At 41.7% G+C, this 15,971-nt stretch overlaps 1 protein-coding gene across 3 annotated transcripts in view; it reads right to left on the bottom strand.

Moving 5' to 3' along the window:
- The window catches only part of HLF (HLF transcription factor, PAR bZIP family member), a 66,629-nt gene extending 53,653 nt beyond the window's left edge, over positions 1–12,976 (bottom strand). For 2 of the 3 annotated variants that reach the window (XM_032209535.1, XM_032209536.1), the window contains exons 1-2: positions 12,453–12,976; positions 9,220–9,555 (exon numbers count right to left, since the gene is read on the bottom strand). In XM_032209535.1, the coding sequence (XP_032065426.1) occupies positions 9,220–9,555; positions 12,453–12,558 (442 nt within the window). In that variant the 5' untranslated portion in view covers positions 12,559–12,976. Of the gene's footprint in view, positions 1–9,219; positions 9,556–11,580; positions 11,734–12,452 lie in introns of all 3 variants that reach the window. The other variant, XM_032209537.1, reaches the window with a different exon arrangement.
- Positions 12,977–15,971: the final 2,995 nt, after the last annotated feature.

Genomic DNA, 15,971 nt, shown 5'->3' with positions numbered 1-15,971 from the left:
AACCTCACATGATTTCATGGAGTGTTAGAGTAGCTAGCATGGGAAAATGAGAATTCTAGAGTAAAATATCACAGTACAAAGCATATCCTCTTGAATAAAATCTACTGTATAATTTGCCACGAGCACTGTCATATTGGTAACAATTTGATAGAAATTGTTGGCTTCTCTTGTGTTACTCCACATGGTATGAACTAAAGAAAGAAAAGTCATATAAAATTCTGCTAACTTCACTAGCCGGGCACCAGTGGTGGGTTGCAGGCAGTATGCCCCGGTACGGGCATACTGGAGTCTGCCTGGAGCACTGGATACTGTTCCGGTACGGTGCTCCGGAGGGCTCACCTGCTTGCCCAAACTCCTTACCTGTCCTTTAAACCTTTGGCACTTCTGTGCACATGTACGATGCGTATGGCGCCTGTGTGCCATTCCGTCAAGCAGCTGGAGCGTCACAAGCAAGTATGATGCATGCGTGTGCTGTGCACATGTGTGCGTGCACTGCACGCATCCATGTGGGTGATGCCGAGGCCGTTCCAACGTACCGGTTGGAATGGAATCCATAACCCACCATTGCTGGGCACCCTCATAAGTTGCCTAGACCAGGGATCTCCAATTTTGGCAACTTTAAAACTTGTGGACTTCAACTCCCAGAATTCCTCTGGCTGCCAAGATTGGAGACCCCTGGCCTAGACTCATTCCATCATTTCTTGCTAGCCCTGGCCAGGAACATGCTGGCTTAAAAATGATGAAATTTATAGTCCATATATACAGAAAGGATAATGCAGATACCTGTTTGAGAAGGCTAAGATAATATTGCAAGTTTGTTTTATTTACTGTTATCCCACCTTTATTAGTTTGATAAATAACTCAAGGCAGTCAACACACATAATAGTCCTTCTTCCTTCTATTTTCACCACAACAACTACCCTGTGAATGAGTTGGGCTAAAAAAGTGGGACTGGCCCAAAGTCACTCAGCCAGTTTTCATGCTTAAGAAGAATTCTTAGAATTCATATCCTCCTGGCTTCTAACCTGATGTCTTAATCACTCCTGATGTCTTAATTACTAGACCAAACTGGCTTTGATCCAGCCAGCTCAACTATCCTCAGTCTCTGACATCAATTGTTGGGATTCTCCGATCCAAAGTTTTCCTCTCAATCTGATGCTTTATTTCAGAAGGAACCAGGACTAAACCTGATATTTTCTGCACCTGAGCTACACCTAATACCTGTCTTTGATACATCATGTTGACACTTCCTTTGAGTTCCAGGAAACAGCACAGCACATTTCATATCTCTATCTCCAAGGAATACTTTCTTTACTGATCTCTTTTAGAAGGTATCCCTCAATGGCTGCCAAAACCCCATTGCACAGACGCTGGGTGTGTACAAGTTACATGTATGACAGCCAGGCCCCGCTTGGACCTCAATGGGCATATACCCAAGAACACACTGAATATTTTTATCCTGACTATAGTGTGCATTTCATTGTTGCTGTGGGTTCCATAGTAACGAAGTAGCTTTCCAATATATTTCTACAAACCTTGGCACTTAATGACCAACAATTGCAGAAAAAAAAGATCAGATTCTTTTCACTAAGTTTGTCAATTTTCAGATGCCAGCATAACATCTCCCCATCATTTTTTTTTTTAAAGGAGAAACATCCTCAATTCTAACACAAAGCTACAAGAATCACCAATGGCCCTGTGTTTTCTAGCCCTCAAGTACATCATCTGGCATTTTTATTTTCAGTTCTGTCCAACATTCATGCTACCTGTGTTTCATAACATTTGGCAAGTTTTCTAGGAAGATTTTTGGCATCCAGGCATGTGCCTGCTCTGGGAAACTTCTATTTATTTTTATTTCGTCTTCCAGTGTGGAGACCTGGTGTTATAGAGATGCCAAGACTGAGCTTCAGGAAAACAAGCTATGTTCACTCTGACAACGTAAGTTGGCGTCATACTCCAATTTTTAGCAAGCTTTCAACATAATGACTGACAACAGACAGAGATAGGATTTCATTGTGTATATTGGCCTCTCCCAGCCTACCGTTTCTCTTCCAGAGATATGAAGGCTCCCATATCCTCCAAAAAAGAGGGGAAAGATTCATTTCCCCCCACCTCAATTTTTAATTAACATTCCATTTCATCACTGTTGTTAAATTGTTCACATCTTTCCATGAATGTTTCTGTTTCTTTTCCCCAAATTCTTGTTTTGCTTTGTTTTTCCCATCACTTTCTGCATCAATTATTTTAGGGTAAGGTCTCCAGAACACTACCTGCAGATGGGACCAAACCACCAAAAAATACTCACTGGGAATTCTGCAAGATGCAATCACAACACTTTTGAAAGAATGCCAAATTGGGAAAATTAAGAGATGGAAAAACACAGAATCCCCTCAAATGATACGGGACAATACATACTTACTACATAACTCAAAAGGTTCTGTGCAATTATCAAATCATCATCAGATTGTAATCAAGAACACAATATAGAGAACTGTGTCTTCCCCAATCTTATTTCACAGAACAGTAAAAATACAAAAATGCCAGACCATAAAACTGAATTTCATTTTACTTTAATGTAAACAGCTTCTTGATATATAATGGAAAGCAATGTACAAATATTTGCAATAAGGAAATAAAATAAACCCTAACGTTTTTTGCATCATTATTTCTATCCACCAGAGATGTATACATTACTTCCTCCCAGGGGTGGGTTTCAACCGGTTCGCGACGGTCCCTGCGAACCGGTTGGTCGCCGAACCCGGAAGTAAGTAACTTCCGGGAACGGCGAAGGGCCCACCCGCGCCCGCGCGCCCGCTCCTTACCCGGTTTTGACGAATTCTGCGCTTCCACGCATGTGCAGGACGCATACAGCTCCTGCCCGATCCTCCAGGAGCAGCTGGAGCATCGCACAGATGCTAGTACGCATGCGTGCGCCGTGGTGCGTGCACGCGCACGCACACACGTGCACGAGGACGTTGCCGGCCTCGTTCCAACCGAACCGGTTGGAACGGGGCGAGAAACCCACCCCTGCTTCCTCCCCATAACTGTTGGAGACCTATGTTGGATTCTTGTACTTTGACACCTTATTTTTTCTTTCAGTAGCCAAATTCAAGCAACAATTGGTACACCATGTAAAGAAGTTACTTGTCCAAACCTACTCTTCTCGTTAATCTTCTGCCAATTCAAGATGTGCTTTTTTAACCAATCCAATATTGCAATCAGAATTCAAAATAACTTTTTTTAATGACCAAATTGCCATAAACAGAATAAAGTTAGCACAGATATGTGAATCTGTGTCCATCTACATCCATCCTTTCTAAAAGTTGGGGAAACTTCTTGTACACATTTCAGAATTTGGCTCACCAACATATAAAGCCACTGCAACCACCCTTTGGCAAAGTCCTGGAAGTTACTGTTTGGGTTTTCCCAGAGAGACAGGAACATCCTGGTATATTTAAATTAATTACTTTGCCCTCTGTTCTTATTATTTTATTATCAGTGCCAAGACTCTAAAGGTACCAACTCCTGTTGCTACTTGCACATCATCCACTTCCTAGTCAGCTTGTTGGGGAAAGTCTAGGGGGCATGAGTCACATAATATACCCCTCAATTTATGATTCCACTTCATTACACAATCTTTTGAACTAAAACAGTGGGGAAACGAAGTCCTCTTCTTTTGAATAGAATGGGACAACTTGCCTTGGCCAATTTGTTACAGGACAACTTGCCATCACCAACTGGCTACGGGACAACTCACCACAGGAAAATTCAACAATTCAATTTACATATTTAAAATAATAAAAATAATATTTTAATGCTTGTCATTTATATTACATTTTATTTTTATCCCTCCTTTTGAATCATTTCTTTAATCATTCTATATTACCATGTCTTTGAAATTAGCATGATTCTTGTCTCGCAGCGAGTTGGCCCATGGCAAGCTGGCTGCAATGAATTGACTGTAGCAAATTATCTTTGAGCCTAGAAAGCATGAGCTTCGTTATTTAAGTCATTTCTAACGTGAACGATGACAGGCAACACATCAACCCATTGCAACCTTGATCCCTGTAGCTCCAAATGTACATGTGCTTGCTGGATCATTTGAGGTGAGGGAAAGCAACTCCTGCTTATGGCAAAGTCTCCATTGCTTTGTGTATTGTTCATGTTGCAGATCTAGACTGAAAATAAATTCTTGGCTTACAGCCTGGAGATTCTAAGGAAACTTTGGGCATGATTTTTTAAATAGGAGGGGCATTTCTGGATGCTAACAACAAAACCTGCAATCAAAATAACTTTTGGCAGTAGGACAGTTTAGAAGTGTGTTTTGAAATTCCTCAACTATTGGGGCAGGGGGAAAGGGAGGGGGTGTTTTCTAAAATCAATCAAGAGCATAAATCTTAGCCAGGCCTGACTTATAAAAGAGGTTGCAAATGAACCTTGACAGGTAACCATATAAAGATTGGCTGCTTTTCCTGCTCTCCCAAAAAGATACGGAGAAAGGAAGGATTATCGTTCTAATAATTTTCTCTCCCCTCCATCCTGTGGTTGGCCATTGAGGCATATCATATAGAGTCATTTCAATGATGTAGAGAGAACCTGACACAATCCTGAGGATGGTGTAGCATCTGAGAACACATGTGGCAGAAACAAATGTCTTAGAGAATTACTAGAGGGGTGTTAAACTCGATTTCATTAAGGGCCGCATCAGGATTGTGTTTGACCTCAGGAGGGGGGGCTGTGGTAGCCCAAGTGCTCTGCCAGCAAAAACTGGCTCCCAAGCTTCGTTTCCAGCTTTGACGGCCTCCTGCAACCCTCTGGGGGAGAAAAGAGAGCACGGGAGGACCGCACACAGCCTACATGAACTCTGTTTTCAGCTGGGATGGCCTCCTGCAATCCTCTGCCAGGGGAAATGGAGTTTGAAAGGGCCGCATGCGCTCTCTTGAGCTCCACTTTTCCTGGCAGAGGCGCCATGGACCGGTCCTTTGCTATTTCCATGGTGGCCCCCCAGGCCAGATCTAAACACTCTGCAGCCTGGATCTGGCCCCCGGGCCTTGAGTTTGACAGCCCTGAATTACTAAATCAAATCCTCCCTGCCGGTGGAAAGGTTTAGCCACCAAAGTTGATGCTTGCCTAGTTTTCATCTTTTTTGCAAGAGTTTCATGTGTGGGGAAGCCATGTGTGGGGAAGCCATGTGTGGGGAAGCCATGTGTGGGGAAGCCATGTGTGGGGAAGCCATGTGATACCACCATGGGGAGTCTCAAAGTGATTCCATAATGCTAAACCCCATGCAGCGTTCTTTTAGTTGGGGGGAAAAACACCTCCTTGACCTCTTAAGCATAGAGAGCATAAAGGACCAGGTTTGAGATGTCAGGAAGAATCCACAAGTGAGAAAGGGAAATTATTATTGCCAATGCACCTTCATGGAGGACCTGACAGGAAATTCATAGGAAGGAACTAGCCAAGGTCAGAGAGGCCACCTGCCTTTTTAGGCTCTCTGCCATTTTTCTACCCTCAATGTAATCCACATTTCTCCTGCAGTCAATGCTGCTTCCAAAATCTATAATTCTCTCCTTTAAAAAATTTATTCCCTCTCTTTCTTGGATGAGAAGCGAAACGTCTTCAAAGAAAAAACAAAAAGTTTAGTTGCCTCTTGAAAAAGCACCTTTGGGACCCTCTCCATCATGTTTGGTGCTATTTCAAAAGTTAAAATCTCTTTAAAAGCTACACATGGAACTTGTTACCAGCGCACCTCAAAAGCAAAAAAAAAAAAATGCCACCAGGATAAGTTTTCATCATACTCTCGATTTTGAGAGTACATGGGTCAGGAAGCCCGAGTCACTATGGTGTTGTGCGCTGCACACCAAACACACATGTTCAACTCAGCACTTTCTTTATATGTGGAACTGCACTTGGGGCGCCATACCCACTTATGTGCAAAGAAACTAGTTGATTGGAACCAATTCATAGCTGCATTCCTATCACGTACTATTCAGCATTCAATAGCTTTTCCGAGAAATGTGAACTGCCTCCATCTGAAATTCTTCCCCTTGTTTCAATTCCAGTTGAAATAAACATGCATTCAAAAAATCATCAACTGAAGTGCATGTCGATGAGGATTCTGACTCTGATTTTCAGAAAAATGCAGCTAGATTACCAGTCTCCTCCCAGTTTCTGATAATCACACAGTTTGTGGCTTTGATTTTCTATACTATTCTTTTCCACTCTCAAAGCTAGCTGCTTGATTTATTTTGATTTATATGTCTTTGACAACAATATCTTGTTTCACCATCCCAGGATAGAGTGCAAGTAACATGGTTTCCTGCTGTTGACAATGAATTCCGTTCCAACAGATAAGTAATAAATAACCCAACTGAAAATTAAATATAGGGCCAAATTGCACTTTGTGCAGATTTCCCCAATTCTATGTAGAATTAATTCAAAGTATCATCCACCCCAGCAAACATTTCTCCTTTTCCTAACTGCTTGTTTGATGAACCAACTTGTAAACATAAACAGAACTGTCCTAGATAGCCCACAATTTTCATGGGGATTAGTCCTAATATATTTAATTAGGACTGCAGGCTCAGTTTTAAAATATTTCCAAATTGCCTCTCTGTTTAAAAAAGAATATTTAAAGCAGTGTTATGATTATTTCAGAATAACTGTAGGGACATTTTCAAGATAATATTCTCAGTTCCCTACAAAATTTCTCAAGTAGTCTTCTGGGCACTCCAACAAAGGGACCGTAACATTTCCTGGATTTATGAGTATCTGTCAAATGAGACGTATTAATCACATGCTGTTCATAAATGTTGTAATTAGACTGCTGATATTGTTATAACAACACTTCATTAAAATAAATCTGAATTCTAACAAAACTAATATTAGCTTCACCACTTGCAAAATTCTTCCACAGACTTTTTTTAAAAAAAGTTAAAATCTGACAGTAGTTATTTTTATGCAAAACTTCCTTCAATGAAGAATGAACTATTCAAACTCATTGTGAATTTTACTGTTTCTCCATTATTCCTTCAAGCACATGCTAGTGTCCTGCTATTAGCATTTTGTGTTGCCTCCCGCTACCTCCAGGTATCAATGAACTACAACACCCTGGCTGATAGTGACAGATGCTAAGAACTATACTTCAACAACATCTGGAGATCTACAGATTCCTAACCCATTACAAACAGATGCACAACCTGGAATGTAGGTAATTCCAGCACCTCTCATGAACCTTTCAAAACACCCATTCAGACATGGCATTGATTCTAAATGTAAGATGGTAGCTCTCATGTAATTTATGCAAATATGGAGAGCCATTTTCCCACACCAATATGGCAGCATTTAGGTAAGGAGTTACATGGGTATAAAGCACGGTTCCTTTACATGCAAATATACTGGTTGGCTCCCTGCACATAGAGAGCTACAACTGATAGCAAGTGGCTCTACTTATGTGGTTCTTGGGAAAAACATTATCCAAATAACACAGGGAGTTGTCTCACTTTGACGACTTCCCTCCTTGCTCCATGTAACACATTATGGAAAGACTTTGGTGCAAGGCTTCATATTAATCCAGCATATACCTGAACAGAAGACCTGAATAGGTGCTGGCTCTCTTCCAATAATCCCTTTCTTCATCCTACCAGCCTTGCTATATTGAATCAGAAGTTCTAAATTGATACTTCTTGTATTTGTCTGAATGAGCATCTCCCTGCAGGAGTTAGCAAATTCTGTGTATTGCAACCCCACCTTAAAATAATAAATGAATATGCATGGCAGTCTCCATGTATAGAACTAATGATTTCATTCAGGTTCTGGCTGGGCAAGAAATAAGTATATTGTTTAATTTTAGCACTAGCATTTAGACTTATGTACTGCTTCACAGTGCTTTACAGCCCTGACTAAGCTGTGTACAGAGTCAACATACCCCAACAATCTGGGTCCTCATTTTACCGACTTCAGAAGGATGGAAGGCTGAGTCAACCTTCAGCCAGTGAAGATCAAAATCCTGACAGTGGGCAGTTTGCCTGCAATACTGCATTCTAACCACTGTAGCACACCACGGTTCTTTCTAACAATTGCATTTGAATCTACACATCATAAGCTGTTTTCAAACATTGTGATATTGCAGCTGCTCACTGCAGGTGTATGCAGGAAAAAAAGGAGAAATACTAAGAGTGAGTTTTGACAACACTGTGAGTCAAAACTCTTATCTTGAATGAAGTAAGGGTGAGATGGATCTTGGCAGACTTGAACACTGGGCCCTATCTAACAAAATGAAATTCAATGTAGGGAAAAGTAAAATCCTACACTTAGGCAAGAAAAAACAAAAGTACACATATAGACTGGGTGAAACCAGGCTTAATAGCAGTAACTGAGAGGGATCTTGGAACCTTAGTGGACAACCAGTTAAATATGAGCCAGCTGTGTGTGGCAGCAGCCAAAAAAACCAATAAAATCCTAAATTGCATTAACAGAGGGATACAATCAAGATCAAGTGCAGTACTAAAACCATTCTCTAAAGCCTTAGTAAGTCCACACCTAGAATACTACATCCAGTTTTGGTCACCACATTATAAAAAAGATGTTGAGACTCTAGAAAAAGTGCAGAGAATAGCAACCAGGATGATTAGGGGACTGGAGACTAAAACATATGATGAACAGTTGCAGGAACTGGGCACTGCTAGTTTAGTGAAGAGAAGGACCAGGGGAGACATGATACCAGTGTTCCAATATTTGTGGCGCTGCCAAAGAGAGGAAGGGGTCGAACTATTTTCCAAGGCACCTGAAGGCCAGACAAAGGATATGGATGGAAACTGATCAAGGAGAGAATCAACCTAGAAATAAGGAGAAATTTTCTAACAGTGAGAACAATAAACCAATAGAACAGCTTGCCTTCGGAAGTTGTGGGAGCTTCATCATTGGGAGGCTTTCAAGGGGAGACTGGACTGCCATTTGCCGGGGATGGTATAGGGTCTCCTGCTTGGGCAGGGGGTTGGACTAGATGACCTACAAGGTCCCTTCCAACTCTGTTAATCTATCTATCTACCCTGGAAAAGCAAGGAGCCTGTCCAATCTCCCATTCCCTGCACCAAATCAAGTCTCTATCCAGTACCTCACACATGTTCACAACCTGGATGGAAAAGGCTCCATGTTACACAAATATGGAACTCCTCACCAATGGTGCAAAAAGAAAAATCAAAGGACCTCTTACTTTACCTGGTCTGGCTGTATTTTGCATGCAGTTTTGGGAAACCATAGTCGGGTGGACCGATGTGGATGCTCTGTGGCTGAGGTCCATGACCGATGGTGAGGCTGAGGTAGGTTGCTGAAGAGCTGGCTGATGAGGGCTGTGGTCGTGCTGGACTGGACTGGGTGGGATGCCATTCTCTGAGAGAAATTCTTCCAGGTCCATGTATTCCAACTGGAAAGTGTCACCATCATAGGGAAGTGTCTTGTCCCATAATGTAGGCCCCAGAAAAGCAGACTGTGGGACAGTGGCACTGGTACTGTCGTCATCCAGTTTTTTGTCTTTGTCTTTTTCTTTATAAAATGCTATAAAGGGAAGGGGAAGGCAAGGAAATGTGAGGAATTTTTTAGCTAGTTTCTTGCTAGGAAGAAAATAAAGAGAATCCTTTTGTACTTATTCTCTGTTTTGGGGTTCTATATTTGGAACACAATTAAAGTCTCTGGATACATTTTTCAGCTCATTAAGGCCATGTATGTTTTCCATCTCTGCTTTTAACTTGCAATTCATCTGCATTCTTGGCTTCAAGAAAATTGCAAGCTTCAAACAACACCACTCCAAGATTTCATCAGAATGAAGAACTGAAAAAATTGCTCAAATGGGTATAATGGAATATGGGATTTGCCTGATCAAATCCTACATAAGTGAAATTACTCATAATGGTAGGATTTATATATCTGTGCTAAGCCATGGTTTATTAAACATGGTTTCATTTAAGCCACCACTAACTGGTATTACACAACACAGTCAGCCAGAGATTAGTAACCACAGTGCCTGTGTTTGTATACATTACACAGAATCCAAATAATAAAAGCAAGATTATGGTTTCTGCAATGCATGTAGCTCCTTCAAATAGGTTTAAGAAGAACAGAATACACATTGTGTTTGTAATGTATTGCTAACTTGCTTCAAATCCATTTTGAAGGGCAACATATCACATTTTAAATATAAATAACCTGAAGATCATCACAGCTTATTTATTTAAATGTTTTTATAATTCCCAATTACCTAGGTGAACATTCATGCTAGTTAGGAATTCTGGAAATGCTATCTTAGTAAAATAGCCTAATTTAGTCCAATCTTCATCATTTGCTGCTTAGAAACTAGAAATTCATAATGAGAAGCTATAAAACAAGCCAAACATTACCCAGGGGAGTCACAACTGCATTTCACAAGTTTGGTTAAAAATAAACTTGCAGCAGCAACAGAGGCTGGAACTATTAAGCCTCTTTTTAGCTTCTTCCTACAATCATTTCCAGATTTGTATCTCCCCTTTCTTCTACTCCTATGCCTGGGATTGTTTTGAAATGCACACTGGTTTTGAAGCTAAGAACCAGAACTTTTTGTACACTGTGTAGGAAATTGCAAAATTAATTGTAATCCCCCCTTCCTCCTTGGTGGACTTTTCTTACAACAAAGTAGCAATAAAATGGTAATTACAGATCTTTGTGTAATTTGTAGTTTGTTCCTTCGCATCCACTGGATTTAGACTTATGCTGACAAATAATTATTGGCAGCCACTTCCTAAATTTGTAAGTAACCCTTAATGCATTTCTCAGCACCTGATCATCCTCTTCAAATATATTTTATTTGAACATTTACCATTCCTAAATCTGATTTTTCAGCACTGGAAATATTTCAAGTTGTTATCATGATCTAAAAGAACTACTCCAAAAAATTTCTGTTCAGAATGACATATTACATCAACATAATTAATCTAGATATCCTATTCTTGTGCTTGCATTTTTTTAATGGAAAAATACGTATATGTATTGGTTCATAGTCAACAGGAATGAGATGAGTCTAAACTACACTGCACAAGCATTAAAGTATAGGTGATAGAGAATATTACCTCAAAAATCATAGAAAATTGTTGAATGCTATACAATGCTTGGCTATTACTGACTCTTAAGTGCATTGGAGTTTAAAGGTTAGGGAATGTCAACTTTGTTAGAAATAATTCAAGGTTTCAATTTTATTCTTCTGAAACCTTTATCAGAGGTTGAATTAGGGGTAAAATACATGTTGCAAGTTTTGATTTCAAGAATACAGCAAAATTTCTGATTCAGGTACGAAATAAGTCAGTCCAGATTTAAAAAAAATACTAGTATAGGCTTTAAGTAGTCTATGTGTATTGGGAGGAGCTGTGTGTACACATTTATGGATAAATGTATGCCCGTGTAATGCAGAGAAAAGCAGTATGGGGAGGCCTGTAATTCAAGGCACACACTTTCTTCAAAATCACTTCCACAGAAATAAAATGCCCCGACTTTTAAATCAAAACAAGGGCAAATAGTTGCTAGGGTGTGTAATACTGCAAAATCCCAATTTACCTGAGAGACGCCCCACTAAAAAGGGGGAATTTCCTTCACAGAAGTGCACCATACAAACGCTCTGATTCTAATTCCCTCTTTTATGACTTCTTCACAAATTGTGGTATCGGAAGGCACCTTGCCCAAAAGATTAGCTCCAATTTACCACAGAACCTGCCAACCAAAAATAAACTATCCAGTACATTAAAAAGTACCGTCACTTTTCAGGTTCCGCTATAAACACACCGCACGCGCTAATTTTTGGAGCAAAGTGTAGCAAAGTAGGCAGTCGTTTTTCTTAGGCATACTTACTTGAGGGTAAGCCCCGAGTATTGAGTTGGACTTATCTCCGACTAACATACAGAGAGGCAAAAAGAGGCAGGATTAGACGGAATCGTTTGTTACCTCTCGGGGTAATCCTAGGGGTGTTTCCCTGGAAATCAATCCCGCTTGATTCAGCAGAACCGATTCCCAAGGATCTTCAAGACTGCAGCTGCAGCCTCCGGCGAGCCGAAACACAAAAATGCGCCCTTCAGATTTGCGCGGAATTCTCCGCCTCGACGCGCAAAGCGCCCGATTCCCACAAGCAACGCTTAAAGCTAGACGCGCGCCTCTGGTTCGCACGGCTCGATCGCCGCTTTCAGTGAAACTTGTGCGCACGGCTTGTAAGCCTTGTCATGTGCGAATAGGCAGCAATATAGAATAGCAGAGTTGGAAAGGACCTTAGAGGTCTTCTAGTCCAACCCCCTGCTCAGGCAGGAAACCTTACACCACCTTACAACAACTCGCAGGACCATAAAGCGGGGCGCAGGGGTGGGGGCAAGAGGGAAACCCACCGCTACACTCCCCCTTCCCGTTACACACAAACACACACACAAACACACATGTCTCACCATCTTCGTGATGCAGTGGCAGCTTGAGCGGGTTTTCCAGCAGGGATTTCAGCACCCCGTAAGTTGGGGGTAGGAAAGCTGGGTTCAAAGGAAGAGGTCGAGCCATCCCTCGTTCGCCCCTCTTTCACTCCGCCAATTTGGTTTAAACTAGCAAAAAAAGAAGAAGAAGAAGAAGAAGAAGAAGAAATAGAGAGGATGGAAAGAAAAGAAGAAATCCCAAATCGATCTTCCGTTCGGAAAAGGCTTCAGACGACCTCGCTCCAAGCGAATCTGGGCGTCCCTGGATCCCTTTTTTGCATCAATATTAGCAAAGTAGACCGAGGAGTTTTTGGTTTTTTTAAAAAAAAAAAGAAAGAAAGAGAGAAAGAGAGAAGAAAGGGAAGGGGGTGGGGGGGGGGGAAGAGAGGCAACCCCACCGGCCAGATAAGCCAAGGGCGCTTTCTAGCTCTCTCGCTCCTCCCAGTCCTAATTGCTGGCTGGGGCCACCTGCGCCGCGCTCAGAACATTTGCACACCCATGTGCGGACACGGATCACAATGACGTCAGAGTTAGCACAGCTCCCCGGTAGACGGGCAAGGGAGGAGCTCGCGAGGCTCTGGGCCCTCGTAATTCATCTTTGGGTTTCCGCCGCCGCCGCCGCCGCGGCTGCTTTTCATTCCATTGCTTTTGCTCGCTGATGTTGTGGGGGCAGAGCTAAAAGCGGGTTTCTAATGAGGAGGAGAACCTGCCTTCAGGAAAGGCTTTTGCGTTTCGCGCTTTGGGGATTTTTTTTTTAAACCAATGAACAAAAATAAAATGAAAATAAAGTCTATGGTAACTTTAAAACCAATGGGTTTTTTTTTAAATCATTTTTTTTCTAAATTCATTTAAAATGTTTTGCTACCTACCGCTCCGATTTCAGGGTGGAACCCATTTATAGGGAAACACAACAAAATGGAAAGGCTTAGAAGCCAAAACCTTAGAAAGCTACATTTGATTCATTTATTTACTCCTTTCTATTTAAAAGCCAGGATAAATGTTTTTGTTAAAAAAAAATGAATTTGCTGACCACCCAAAGGATAGCAGAGCCAGCCAATTCTCTAGGGAGGAGACTCTGATCTGCTCCTAATACAGAGGCTGGCATCAGAAGTGGGAATGTGGTTCATTTGCCTATTTCTGTAGGTTCACCAAGCTAGGATGAAGTGCTTGGCTGCTCTAGAAGAGCCAAATAAGGCCACTGGCCTGGTTAATGCAGCTGGGCAAGGCTTCAGTTTGGATCTCTAAAGGTGCTATGGAAAGCAGGGATTTGCCTCCAAAGCACCTGCCTGCAACTTCTACTTAGTGGATGGAAGACCACTAGGAGATCCCAAGACTTTGGACTAGGTTGAGGGGGTGGGGAAACATCCTGAAAGAAGGCAACTGCAAACAGGCCATTTCCAGTCTCCCGGTGAGGGAGGCTGTTTTCACCCTCCCCAAACTCCTATAAAGAGTCTGGAGCCTGGAGAGGGCAAAAAAAAACACGCCCACCATGCCATCACATGCCAAAAGCATGGGGAGTGTGTGTGGGGGTCACGAACACATGCATGGGGGGAGGGTGCATAGAATTATGGATGCAGGCATGTGTGCACAGAACCCCACACACATGCACACATTCTCCCACACTTTTGGCACACAATGGCAAAATATTAGCCATCACTGCCTTAGAGAATGCCAGAAGACATTATTTTAGCTATTTCCTTCCGAAATATTTTGGGCCTGAAAGAACAAAACCAGCTCTCTGAATTGGAGTTTTAAGACTTTTCTAAATTGGTGCCACATGTGTGAAGCTTATTTTGCATACAAGAAGCAACATCTGTTCTTCATTATCAGAAACTTTTTTTTATATAGGTGTTTTTATTGCAGCAAGCTAACCTAGGAGGCAACTTTTTTAAAAAAGAAGAAAAGTGGTGCAATGGTGTTTCCTTTAGGGCTGAATGTTTCTGAAGACAGCACACAGTGTCTGGACATTTTCCCCTGACTGTTGAAAAAGACTTGTCAGCCGTTAATTTTTATACCTGTCACGTGGTCATTGTGCTTTCAGGATTGGTATCAAATACTTGCTTAAATAAACTTCAGAACATTTTCTTTTGCCGAGAGCCACTTGCTGAATTTCTCTCCTGCCTAATCTTCCATCAGACTTCCCTGCCAAAGCTTTTGCCTCTCCATTCATTGGTCAGGTATTTTCTTAACTTACAAAACCTAAGCAGGGCAGAATTCATGAAGCCAACGTATGGGTTGAGCCATTCAGTGGCACTCCATCCAGTGAGAAAGTACCCCAAAAGTTACTGAACACTTGTCTTTTCCCATACTCCATTTACGATGTGGCAAGTTTTTTGGAGGGGCACAGGGGGTAGTGGTGGGATTCAGCTAGTTCACACCTATTTGTGAGAACTGGTTGTTAACTTTCTAAGCAGTTCGGAGACTCAGTTGTTGGAAGAAATCTTATTTTTTCCCACTTTACATAGCTAATCCTGTAAGGAAGGCAGGAACAAAGCATTCTGGTGTTGTTTCTAGCTTAATCTTTATTGCCCTGCTTACAGAAACTGCCTCTCTGGTTAACCCTTGTTACATTGTAACAGCTGAAGCGTTTATTGACGTGAGTGACATTGAGTTGGTCAGGCCACTCAGTCACATGACCACCGAGCCACGCCTACCCAGCTGGTCATTAGGGCAGAGAACCGGTTGTTAAATTATTTGAATCCCAACACTGGAAGGGGGGGCATAAAGATTGATCGCAAGCTAAGATAAGCTCTCTACAAGAATCTGAACTACTAACAGCCAAAGCACATTGGTGGTAGATAAGAATCAAAGGCATTCAAGGTAGGCCGGACTTAGATCTCTTGTGGACAGGAAGGGTTTTGTGAAACATTTGACCCTTCCCTCGGGCTCAGCCTGGTCATCTCCTACAATCAAGTAATTTTTCTCTGTGACAATCTATCCCTCATTGGTCCTCCTGGTCTTCTAACGGTGCACCCATTTCACCATGGAAAACGAGTCAATCCAACCTGTTGCTGATTGTCCTGTTCTTCTCTTTCTTTCCACCTTTTTCAATATTACAGCCTTCTCCAGAGAGTTAGATCTTCACATAATGTGTCCAAAGTAGGATAATTTTAGCCTGGTGCATACTTGAAACAGCTTCTACTTAATCTCCTCCTGTCTGGTATAGCTGGAAGTGGGCAAGATGAAGACATTTACTTTAGGAACATGCTGAGGCTTCAGGAGTGCTTGGTTCTGTGACCTAAAATTTTGCATGATCTTGAGGACAGTTGAGTAGAGAAAGGAGGGGAAAATTTATTTAAGATTCTGGAAAGTTAAGGTTCAGTTCTCCTAATGATAACTTGGCCATTAAGAATGCTTTTTCAACTCACCTCATCCCTATTTTTCCATGAAGTCAATTTGAATAGGCAATTTTGCCTTCTTTAAATCATGGCTGTTTGTTCTTATATGGAAGCAAGGTAAAGCATCAAACTAAGCAAGTCAGAAAATAAGGAAGAGCAATGT

Source organism: Thamnophis elegans, chromosome 2 (genome assembly GCF_009769535.1).
Source record: "Thamnophis elegans isolate rThaEle1 chromosome 2, rThaEle1.pri, whole genome shotgun sequence".
Lineage (NCBI taxonomy): Eukaryota > Metazoa > Chordata > Lepidosauria > Squamata > Colubridae > Thamnophis > Thamnophis elegans.
Note: the sequence above shows the minus strand (reverse complement) of the source record. Positions and strands in the feature narration are given on the sequence as shown.